The sequence below is a fragment of the Chiloscyllium plagiosum genome, chromosome 25, assembly GCF_004010195.1.
Source record: "Chiloscyllium plagiosum isolate BGI_BamShark_2017 chromosome 25, ASM401019v2, whole genome shotgun sequence".
NCBI classification, from domain to species: domain Eukaryota; kingdom Metazoa; phylum Chordata; class Chondrichthyes; order Orectolobiformes; family Hemiscylliidae; genus Chiloscyllium; species Chiloscyllium plagiosum.
In genome coordinates this window covers 487,362-499,606 of record NC_057734.1, presented here as the reverse complement: position 1 = coordinate 499,606, position 12,245 = coordinate 487,362, and the positions used below count along the sequence as shown (strand labels likewise).

At 45.6% G+C, this 12,245-nt stretch overlaps 1 protein-coding gene across 1 annotated transcript in view; it reads left to right on the top strand.

Annotated features, from left to right (window-relative positions):
* ncor2 (nuclear receptor corepressor 2) overlaps window positions 1-12,245 on the top strand; it is a 199,489-nt gene that overhangs the window by 120,654 nt on the left and 66,590 nt on the right. Inside the window, exons 17-19 of the mRNA XM_043715247.1 lie at window positions 1,357-1,499; window positions 4,056-4,200; window positions 5,763-6,210. Coding sequence (XP_043571182.1) covers window positions 1,357-1,499; window positions 4,056-4,200; window positions 5,763-6,210 — 736 coding nt within the window. The remainder of the gene's footprint in view (window positions 1-1,356; window positions 1,500-4,055; window positions 4,201-5,762; window positions 6,211-12,245) is intronic.

The window sequence follows — 12,245 nt, the reverse complement described above, 5'->3', positions numbered from 1 at the left end:
AATGACCATCTGTACACTGTCCCTCCAGAAAAACTCCACATCTGGAGAGGGAGGAGGGGGCAATGGAGGGAAGAGGGGACAGTGGAGAGGGGTGGTAACAGGAAGGTGTGATAATGGGGAGGAGAGGTTAATAGGAAGGGGTAATAGAGAAAGAGGTAACAAGGAGAGGGAATAATGGGACAGGAGAACTGGGAGCAGGGGTGAGAGAGAGGGGTAACGGAGTTGATGCACAGAGGGAACAGAGAGGGGGTTAGCAGTATATAGCCCAGTCTCTCTTTGGAAGCTGCTTCTAACCCACAAACCCTCAGCATTTTAAATAACCATGCACCCAGTAGAAATCTTGTGGAATATCACTTTCATTGAAGTAACATCAATCTAAGTAATTCCTTTTAACTTCGACTTTGTTTTCTGATTTGTACCCAGCTTGCCCTCCATTTGAACCTTATCTATCTGTGTTACCTCTTCAAAGAATTTATTAAGGTTACTGAAAACATAATCTTCCCTTCTCAAATCTATGCCGTCAAGCGATGACGTCTTCAGTTTCGGGATGTTTCAATGTTCCTCTCAGTACAGTTCCATTATCTTTCCTTGCACTGACGTTCAGTTGGTTCTGTGGACTTATACAACCTCCCTATTTAAATATAGCTATCATATTAACATGGTGAAATAATTTCTAAATAATTTCTCTCTGTGCCAGAGAGAAGCCAGTTCTGCTTTTGAAGTGAAGCAATTCTGAGTTTCTGTGGTCTCCCTCAGCTGATTGGCTCCTCACTGCTTTCTATCATGTGAGTAACCTTTAATATTGTTCCCGTGGAGCAGAAACCTCCCTCTCCCCTCTCTCGCTTCACAGCTTCGCCTCTCGGTTACAACTTACACACCCAGTTGGTGGCATTGTCAACTAGTTACATGCAGGTTACGAATGATCTCTCTGTACAAAGGGGGAGTGACTCTGGGACGAGAAGGGATCCAAACTGAGCTGATTTTGGATACATGCCACACTGAAATCATGACGAGCTGTTCCACTGAGAAATTGTGCCTGAATCTGGAGTGAGAAGGAGGAAGCTGAAACTTCAAACCAGTTCTGTTTGTGGCTGGGACACACTCAGTCGGAAGTGATGAATTGATGACAGCTGAAGGAGAGACATCGAGTGGTGGAGGGGAGGGGGCATAAGTGAAGGACTGTCTGTGAGTGCAAGTGTGTAACATTAAATCACTAGCATGTCGTACAAGCAGATTGATCTCTGTGATATTTTCTGTAACAGATTCCATCTCCAGCTTTCACACACTTTTTATTTGTTTGAACACTGGAGAGTTTGCCAGCTGCAGATTCTAATCTTTTATGAATTTCCATTTCAGGTCTTGTTGAACATGGCCGTGGCTGGGCAGCTATTGCTAAGATGGTGAGTTCCAAGACGGAGGCTCAGTGTAAAAATTTCTACTTTAACTACAAGAGACGTCACAATCTGGATGCCCTCCTTCAGCAGCACAGACTGAGAATGGTAAGGGCTGAAAGCAGCCAGTGATCTGATCTGAACTGAACCAAAGTCGTCCAGTCACTTTCTACTTCACTGGAACATCAAACATCCAGAAAGACAGGAGGAGTTGATGTTTTTTCAGAGTCCAGTCATGTTGTACTGTTGTAAATTGGATTTAACTCCTATAGCAGCTCCAAACTGCTTCACACCAGCTCTAGTTTAACTCCACATAAAATCCAGCTGGACCTTAAGGGAAATCTCCAGTTTCATCCCTAACCAGCACCATGTTTATTAAAGGTTTCCCTGGTTTCCATGTTGTTCAGCAATCTGCATGTAATGATGCTAACTCACTGAGTAAATGGGATCCTCACACTAAAGCAGCTATCACAGGGTCTAGTCTCCTGCTCCAACTGAAATGTCTCATATTGCGTGGACTCAATGATGATAAAAGCTAATTGCTCACCTCATCCCACCCCACCTCAGCCCAGCCCAACCCAACCCAGCCCAGCCCAGCTCAGCCCAGCCCAGCTCAGCCCAGCACACAGGAGTACAAGCAGAGCGTTTAAACTATACTTCAATCCCATTGTTGTTCTTATCGGCATCTATTGTTCCTGTAACAGGCTGGAGAGGCTCAATAACCTCTGCTTGTTCCTGTAACAGGCTGGAGAGGCTGAATATCACTCCTGGAATGGAAATCATCATTTATGGGTATTCAGGCAGATTCATGATTGGCACTCCCTTGTGAGCGATGTTGGACTAGTATTGACTGATTACTTTGCCGCTCTCCAGCAGATTCTCTTCCATCGTCTAGTCATTTCTTTTATTTTTTTTCTCTCTCCTGAAGCTTGTCACCAGATACTTGGGTCATTAGTGAGGATTTCTGACCTCCATCACCTTGAGATCTCTCTCCCAAATATCCTTGTGTGGCCATTGTGGCCTTGGCTAGTGTAACAGAGGGTTCTAAGCACCTCCTTTCAGATCCAACCAACGTCTCAGTTTTGATAGTTTCAGTTGATCTTTACCATCACCGACTGTGTGAGGAAACCAATCACAAACCAGATCTTTCCATGAGGTAGTGCTTGCTAACATCACCCCTGTATGACCTGGCTCCAAGTGTCCCATTATGTTCTGGACTCTCCCACCCAGCTGCCCTGCCGACAACAGCTTGGAACAACCTTTGGAGATTCTTTAATCGTATTGTTTCAGGAACTGGGCTCCTTTCAGGCTGTATATTGCTGTGACTGAGTGCTTCCTGTAATTTTAATTCTCTATCCCATTCTGCACTTGGCCTCGAGTGAAGTCAAACAGAATTTCAGTGATGCACTGTTCAGATTTTGATCATGATCAGGGGCAGGATCAGAAAGAGTCAATTGTGGATGGCCTCCTTCCACACTCAGAGGACCCTGGGGCTGCCCTGTCATTGGAGAGAGACAATGCTGGTGATTTAACCTGAGAGTCACCATGCCTCCAGTGAGGGGAGTCCTTCAGCCAATGTGGGAATTGAACCTGTGCTGTTGGCATCACTAGGCATCACTAACCAGCTGTCCAGCCAACTGAGCTAACTGATCCCCAATAAAACTATGAGGGAATGGATTCGCTGTTAGTGAGCAGTGTCAACTGGGTCAGTCAGTGCACACACATTATCACACATCCCATTTCCCTGAGCCCCAAATCAGTTTGTCATTGCTTAGCCAATGGAGCACTCTTGCTCGCTCTCTCGTGCAATCTCTTGCTCCCTCTCCATGTCTCGTGCTCCCACCCCATCCCTTGCACTCCTGCCCTGTTTCTTGCATTCTTCTCTCCACCGCCCCCTTCTTAATTCAGTCTATTTTCTGAAGAAGGTCATTGGACTCAAAATGTTAACTCTGTTTCTCTCTGCACACATGCTGCCAGACCTGCTGAGTTTCTCCAACAATTACTGTTTCTGTTTCCAATTTCCAGCATCTACAGTTCTTTGTTTTATTTTATTTGACTGTTCTTGCTGTTCAGTAGTGTCCCTGCCTCTGCTCCAGGATGCCCGGGTTCAAGTCCCACCTCATCAAGAGCTGTGAGCAAGTTGATTAGGAAAAATAAATAAGAGGACTGAGCTGGGACGCTGTGCCTGCTGTGGTTTCTCAGTTAGAGAGGTATCAACTGGGCCAAATAGCTGGCCCTCGCTCCTAAGGGCCGCACGTATCTGATATTCAGGTCGGCTCAGTGCTCCATCTTCCTGCTGCACCCACTCCGCTGCCCACTGCTGTTTTTTTAGATTAGATTCCCTACAGTATGGAAACAGGCCCTTCAGCCCAACAAATCCATACCAACCCTCCAAAGAGTAACCCACCCAGATCCATTCCCCTTCTCTATATTTACTCCTGCACCTATCACAATGGGCAATTTAGCATGGCCAGTTCACCTGACCTGCACATCTTTGGATTATGGGAGGAAACTGGAGCACCCGGAAACAACCCGCACAGACACTGGGAGAATGTGCAAACTCCACGCAGACAGTCGCTAGAGGCAGGAATCGAACCCGGGTCCCTGGTGCTGTGAGGCAGCTGTGCTAACCACTTCTCTCATTACTTTATTTTGTGTTGATAGGAAGCAGAAAAGGTTGTGAAGAAGAAGAGGCAGATCCCAGCAGCACAGGGAGAGGAATCCTCAGCAACATCTGCTGCTGAAGATGAGGATCTGGAAGCTTCTGGAACCAGTGGGAATGAAGAAGAAATGCGAGAAGATGCAGAAGGTTTGTATGCATTTGCTGATGGTATCAGTCCACAACAGCTGGGATTTCTGTAGAAGTTGATATAGTCAAAGTTCAATGCTTAATTCCCAGCATTCCTGACATGTGTTCTTCAGGATAAAGAAGACCAATTGAACCTTTATGTTCTACTGTTTGAGGTCCTGGCAGAATGCCCACTGCTTTCAGTTATTATGAAATCATTCGGTCTTGATCTGACAATCTCATCTGATCCATCACGTCATCTGATTCTAACTGTCACACCAATTTTAAAGAGTCATAACAGACTCAAAACATTAACTTTGCTTCTCTCCCCACAAATGCTGCCAGTCCTGCTGAGTTTCTCCAGCATTCTCTGTTTGAATTGTATTCACTTGGCCTGAACTCTGATTTAGTGAAGCCAAACTTGCTACTTCCATACTTCCCCTTCTCTTTGAGATGATGTGGAGGTGGAGATCGGTGAGAGCAGAGGACAGGAGCTGGACAGCAGGAGCCCTAAACCCTGACCCCTAACCCTGAGCCGTCTGGTTCAGCACTGCCTCTCTAAACCCTGACCTCGCCCCCCAAAACAAGCACAGACCCCCAAAGCCCAATCCCCCTACCACAGCACAGACCTCCAAAACCCTGAGCCATCTGATTCAGCACTACCTCTCTAAACCCTGATGTGGTGGTGTTGGTGTTAAACTGGGATGGACGAAGTCAAAAATCACACAACACCAGGTTATAGTCCAACAGGTTTATTTGAAAGCACTAGCTTTCAGAGCACTGCTCCTTCGTCTGGTAGCTAGTAGTTCCAAATAAACTTGTTGGACCATAATCTGGTATTGTGTGATTTTTAACTTTCTCTTTGAGAGGTAGTCCTGTCCCTCTCCAGGATTCCTGGTCAATCCTTCAGTCTGGAATTCATTACCGCAGCTCCCAGGCGTTGAGGTCTCTTTTTTAGACCACGAACCAGAGTGAGAGACAACGTAAAATGGCCTTTAGTTGCCTTTATTCAGAGAACTTGCTGTTACAGGTTTCTGAGCTGAAACTACAGCATTGAGTGAAAGTGGCTTCCTTATACTATATCATAACCGACAGCTCATTAATATGATCAACATTTTCAGGATACAGGTATGTATATATTAAAAGGTTTAACATTTACACAATGCAGTTGTCAGTTCATTGAAAAGTATTTGAAACTGACCCATTCAGGTAGGCACTTGAGAATTGTCTTCAGTTAAGTGGTTTAGACCAAGTGAAAACATTCTGTGGTTACCTCCTGCTGTGCGCTCAAGAGCTTTCACTATGTTAAATAGTCACACCTACCTGCTCGCTTTAGTTCCCTTTTCACCACTAATGTTGCCACTGGAAACTTTGATTCTGATTTAATGAAGTTTCCCTTATTCAATTAATTCTCCGAGCTATTTTAAAATAACAGGATCCAGTAGAACCGATAATCTCCTGTGGTGAGAGAGTCCACAGCAAGGCCATGGTCTTGTTTTGGGACATATTACGTTGGTGATAGGCGCGATAGAAATGTATGTTCTTGCTTTGGTGCCATGTGATTAGAAGTTCTCTTTGAGCAGCAGGTAACAGGAGTTCAGACGCTGAGAGTGAATCCTCATCAACGTTGAGGATAAAAACCAAGGATACGAGCCTGGCTAATCCTGAAAGGACAGGAGGAGAGGATTCAGAGAAGGATGAGAATGAGGATCCCAAGCCGCAGTATTCCATGGAAAAGCTCAATTCTGAAGGAGACTGTAACGAGAAGGAGTGTGAGGGAATGGAGACTGTTAACATTAAGGCTGAACAATCAGAGGACAAGACAAGTGAGAATGGCCTCTCTGTGGCTGAACACTCTGGCAATAAGGAAAGAACGCAAAGGCCAGATGAAGAAACTGCACAAATCTCAAAGGTCGGCTCAGAGAACGTGGTGGAGACTGAGGTTAACGACAGGTTAAACACGAACAGTGATTCCAGTGCTACTTGTAGTGCTGATGAGGTGGAGGACCAAGATGCTTCAAGCATAAGTAGGTAAGAAGCGGCCATAAGACCATAACAGCAGAAAATGGGCCATTCAGCCCATCTCGTCTGCTCTGTCATTCAATCATGGCTGATACGTTTCTCAATCTCATTCTCCCACCTTCTCCCCGTAACCCTTGATCCCCTTGATACTCAAGAACCTATCTATCTCAATCTTAAATATACTCAATGCCCTGGCCTCCATAGCCTTCCATAGATTCACCACTCTCTGGTTGAAGACGTTTCTCCTTATCTCTGTTCTAAAGGGTCTTCCTTTTACTCTAAGACTGTGCCCTCAGGTCCTAGTCTCTCCTACCAATGGAGACATCTTCCCAATACATATCTGTCTAGACCATTCTATATTCTGTTAGCTTCAATTAGGTTCCCCTTCATCCTTCTGAACTCCATCAAGCATAAACCCAGAGTCCTGAAACATTCCTCATATGTTAAGCTTTTCATTGCTGGGACCATCTCATGAATCTCCTCTGACCATGCTGTAAAGTCAGTACATCCTTCCTGAGATATGGGACCGAAAGCTGTACACAATACTCCAAATGTGGTCTGACCAGAGCCCGATAGAGCCTCAGAAGTACATCCCTGCTTTTATATTCAAGTCCTCTCAAAATAAATGCCACCATTGCATTTTCCTTCCTAACTACTGACTCAAACTGCAAGTTAACCTTGAGAGAATCCTGGACTAGCACTCCCAAGTCCCTTGGCACTTCAGATTTCCGAATTTTTCTCCCCATTTAGAAAATATTCCATGCCTCTACTTCCTACCAAAGTGCATGACCTCGCACTTTCCCACGTTGTACTCCATCAGCCACTTCTTTGCCCACTCTCCTTTGTCCAAATCCTTCTGCAGCCTCCCCGCTTCCTCAATGCTACCTGTCCCTCTACCTGTCTTTGTATCATCTGCAAACTTAGCCAGACTGCCCTCAGTTCCTTCATCTAGATCGTTAATGTATAACGTGAAAAGTTGTGGTCCCAATATTGAGCCTTGCGGAACACACTTGTCACCAGTTGTCATCCTGAGAAGGACCCTTTTGTCCCCACTCTCTGCTTTCTGCCGGCCAGCCAAGCTTCTATCCATGTTAGCACCTTGCCTCTGACATCATGGACCGTTATCTTACTCAGCAGCCTCCTGTGGGGCACCTTGTCAAAGGCCTTCTTGAAGTCCAGACAGACAATATCCACTGGCTCTCCTTGGTCTACCCTGATCATTCATTCCTTAAAGAATTCTAGCAGATGTGTCAGGCATGACCTCCCCTTGATGAAACCATGCTGACTTTGCCCTGTATCACCACACACTTCCAAGTATTCAGAAATCTCATCCTTCACAATGGATTCCAGAATCTTACCCTTGACCAAGGTTCAGCTAATCAGTCTATAATTTTCCATCTTTTGCTTTACTCCTTTTTAAACATGGGTGTCACGTTAGTGATTTTCCAGTCCACTGGGACTCTTCCTAATTTCTGAAGGATCATCACTAATGCCTCTGCTATCTCTTCAGCTATCTCCCTTAGAACTCTGGGGTGTTTTCCATCTGGTCCAGGTGATTTATCCACCTTCAGCCCATTTAGTTTTTGTAGCACCTGCTCCTTGGTGATGACAATCATACTCAGCTCTGCCCCCTCACTCTGTTAAATATTTGGGATATTACTTGTGAAGGCTGATGCAAATTATTTATTCAAAGCCATGATGCAAAGCCATTTCCTTGTTCCCCACTACTATCTCTCGAGTATCATTTTCTAGTGGCCCAATGTCCACTTTAATCTCTCTTTTGCTCTTTATATATCTAAAGTAACTCCTACAGTCTTCCTTATATTATTGGCTAGCTTACCTTCATATTTAATCTTCTCCCTCCTTATTGCATTTTTGGTTGCCCTCTGTTGGTCTCTGTAAGCTTCCCTATCCTCTGGTCTCCCACAGCCCTTCGCCACGTTATATGCTTTCTCTTTTGCTTTTACGCTGTCCCTGACTTCCCGAGTCAGTAATGGTTGCCTCATCCTCCCTGTACCAGGCTTCCTTTTCCTCGGGATGAATCCCTGCTGTGTCTCCTGAATTACTCCCAGAAATTTCTGCCATTGCTGTTCCACTGTCCTTCCTGCTAGGCTCCTCTCCCAGTCAATTTTACCCAGCTCCTCTCTCATGCCTCTGTAGATGCCTTTATTCAGCTGTAATACCGTTACCTTTGATTCAAATCTTCTCCTCTCAAACTGCAGAGTAAATTCAATCATATTATGATCACTGCTTCCAAAGAGTTTCTTCACGTTAAGCTCACTTATCAAGTCTGCCTCATTGCACAACACTAAATCCAATATTGCATGTTCCTTAGTGGATTCCACCACAAGCTGCTCCAAAAAGCCATCTCTGACATTCCACAAAGGCCTTTTCTTGCAATCCACTACCAACCTGATTTTCCTAGCCCACCTGCATATTGAAATCCCCCATGATGACTGTAACTTTGCCTTTCCTACACAGTTAAGAATGTGTTGCTGGAAAAGCACAGCAGGTCAGGCAGCATCCGAGGAGCAGGAGAATCGACGTTTCAGGCACAGGGCCTTCATCAATTCCTGATGAAGGGCTTACGTCCAGAATGTCGATTCTCCTGCTCCTTGGATGCTGCCTGACCTGCTGTGCTTTTCCAGCACCACACTCTGATCTCCAGTGTCTGCAGTCCTCACTTTCTCCTTTCCTACACAGCTTTTCTATCTTCTGGAGTATCTTGTGCCCCAGCTCCTGGCTACTATTTAGAGGCCTGCACATAACTCCAGCGATGTTTTCTTTTTACCTTTTGCGGTTCTTCAATTCTACCCACACAGATTCTGCACCATCTGACCCTACTTCTTACTATTGATTTAATTTCATGCCTTACTAATAATGCAACTTCACCCCCTCTGTCCACCTGCCTGTTTTTTGAATAGGATGTATATCCTTGAATATTCAGTTCCCAATCCTGATCCCCTTGCAGCTGTGTCTCTGTGATGCCCAGCATGTCATACCTGCCCGTTTCGATCTATGCCATAAGCTCATTTACCTTACCCTTTATACTGCTCACATTCAGATATAACACCCTCAGTCCTGTATTAGCCGTTCCCCTTCTCATTGTCATTCATTTGTCCAGTGTGCTTGAAGTTTGATTGCTATCCCTGTCCGTACACTCTATCCTATTTATGTCAGTGCTGGAGATTTTAATAACCTCTCCTAAGTTCTGCACTCTTATCTCCTCCTTTAATTCGGGTTTTCCCCTATAATGGATGCCATCCCCACCTCATTTAGTTTAGAGCCCTGTCTACAGCCCTAGTTACGCAATTCGCTAGGACTCTGGTACCAGTACAGTTCAGATGAAGACCATCCCTTCCTCCCTCGAACTGGTCCCAATGTCTCGTGAATCCAAACCCATTTCTCCCACACCAATCGTTGAACAATGCATTTACCTGCTTAATCTTATTGACTCTGTGTCAGTTAGCTCGTGGCTCAGATAGTAATCCAGAGATTATTACCTTTTGGGTTCTGTTTTTTAATTTAGCTCCTAGCTGTTCATATTCCCTTAGCAGAACCTCTGCTCTAGTTTTATCGATGTTGTTGGTACCTACATAGACCATGACCACTGGATCTTTACCCTCCCACTCCAGGTTCCTCTCCAGTCCAGATGAGATATCCTGAACCCGAACACCAGGCAGGCAACACGCCCTTCAGGACTCTCAATCCTGGTCACAGAGAACAGTGACTATGCCTCTGACTAGACTATCCCCAATTACAACAAAATTTCTCTTCTCTCTCCCCACTTGGTTGGCTCCCTGCACCACGGTGCTGCAGTCAGTCAGCTCATCCTCCCTGCAGTCCCCATTGCTGTCCACACAGGGAGCAAAGTTGTTGAACCTGTTGGACAAGGACAGGGGCTGAGGCTCCAGCAACCCTACTTCCTGGATCCCTCTACCTGCCTCACAGACGGCCACACCCTCCTGTCCCATGTCATCACCAGCTGGTAGATTGTTGCTGTAAACTCTCACTCTCTAGAGTGCTCTCGAAACCAAGTCCCACTCGTCCCAAGTCATCACAAAGGTTAAAGATTTTTAAATTTTGTAGAATTTACCACTTGCCCTCTCTTTCAGACACAGGCTGATAGAAAGCACAGTCCAGGTTTCTGTACTTAACAAGAATTACCATTTATCACAAATACATAGATTCTAGCTACAGGTAAATAGTTATAAACTGTCAATATATAACTCTACTCGTTAAAACTCTAAACCCCTTATAAAGCATCTCCTACAAGCATAAAGACAACACAGATGTGTGGGTGGAGGGAAAGACTGGGAAGGCAGTTCAGTGTCCTCTGTCCACAGGGTTTGCTGAAATGATCCTTGTACTGATCAGACACTGCTTCACAATCTTCATTTTCCAGATATTTTCACCTGTTTGCAGAAGGCACAGGGTGGCTGGTTCACACCTACAAAAACTTATGAATTGAAAGTCACAGCCTGCAGCAACTGAGGAAGGGCATAAACAAGCAATTTTTAGACCTGAAATGCTTTTTTTTACTAGGAGAAAGGAAGTACTGCAGATGCTGGAGAGTCAGAGTCAAAATGTGTGGTGCTGGTAAAACATAGCAGGTCAGGCAGCATCTAAGGAGCAGGAGAGTCAATGTTTCAGGCATAAGCCTGTCATGAGGAATGTCATTCCTGATGCAGGCTTTATGTCTGAAATGTTGACTCCTGCTCCTCTGATTCTGTCTGAACTGCTGTGCTTTTCCAGCTCCATGCTTTTTTTTATTACAGAGCAAGATGCCAGAGGTCTGATGGTTTCTCCCCAAACATTCATATCCACAAGCTGTTCACCTGGGAGCCAATCAGATTGCTGTCACCAGGCAGAAGACCTTTGTCATTGATAACTGGTCACCATTCCACAGACTAACAGCTACTTGTTGCTGGATGACTCTCTATTCGTACACGGTCCCCTGGCTTGAGTCTGTCTGTAACTAGGCTTTCCCCCCTGCATGAGGCAGCAGCTATGTAAACAGCACTTATAATGAGGTTCAGGGAACTTCATTTTTAAAAAGTACAGCAATCCTCCAGAAATCCTTCACTTTCAAAACAGTCCTTTTCCCATTTCAGTTCACAATCTAAAACACAGAAAAATAAAAAGGTATTTCTTTATATGGTGTGAACTTGAACCCTGTAATCATGCCCTGTCCATGGCATTCTGGAGGAGTGCTGCACTGTCGGAGGGTCAGCACTGAGGGAGTGCCGCACTGTTGGAGGGTCAGCGCTAAGGGAGTGCCGCACTGTCGGAAGGTCAGCGCTGAGGGAGTGCCGCACTGTCGGAAGGTCAGCGCTGAGGGAGTGCCGCACTGTTGGAGGGTCAGCGCTATGGGAGTGCCGCACTGTCGGAAGGTCAGCGCTGAGGGAGTGCCGCACTGTCGGAAGGTCAGCACTGAGGGAGTGCCGCACTGTTGGAGGGTCAGTGCTAAGGGAGTGCCGCACTGTCGGAAGGTCAGCGCTGAGGGATTGCCGCACTGTCAGAAGGTCAGCGCTGAGGGAGGGCTGCACTGTCAGAAGAACCATTTTTCAGGTGCATGGTTAAAGTAAAACCCTGTCTAACTTCCCAGGGCAATGGAGACAAACTTCCCAGGGCAATGGGCCTTATTGGGAGATAAGCAGGACAGTCCTGTCTAAGAAAACCAAAAGGCCAAATTATTATTAAAATGGGAATCAGATTCAAAGTTGTCAGTACGGGGGGGATCTGGGTGTACAAATCGCAGAAAGTGGGTATGTAGGTGCAGCATATAATAAGAAGGGCAGATGGAATCCTGGCATTTATTATAAAAGGTCCGGAATATATAACTAAGGAAGTTGTTGTGTCAATTATATAATGTATTTAGTGAGACTGCACCTGGCGTATTGTGTCCAGTTCTGGTCTCCTTGAGGAAGGATGTGGGGCCACTGGGGGCAGTTCAGAGAAGGTTCACCAGGTTGATTCCACGGATGAAAGGGCTGTTGTATGAGGAGCGGATGGAAAACATGAACTTGTACTCTCTAGGGTTC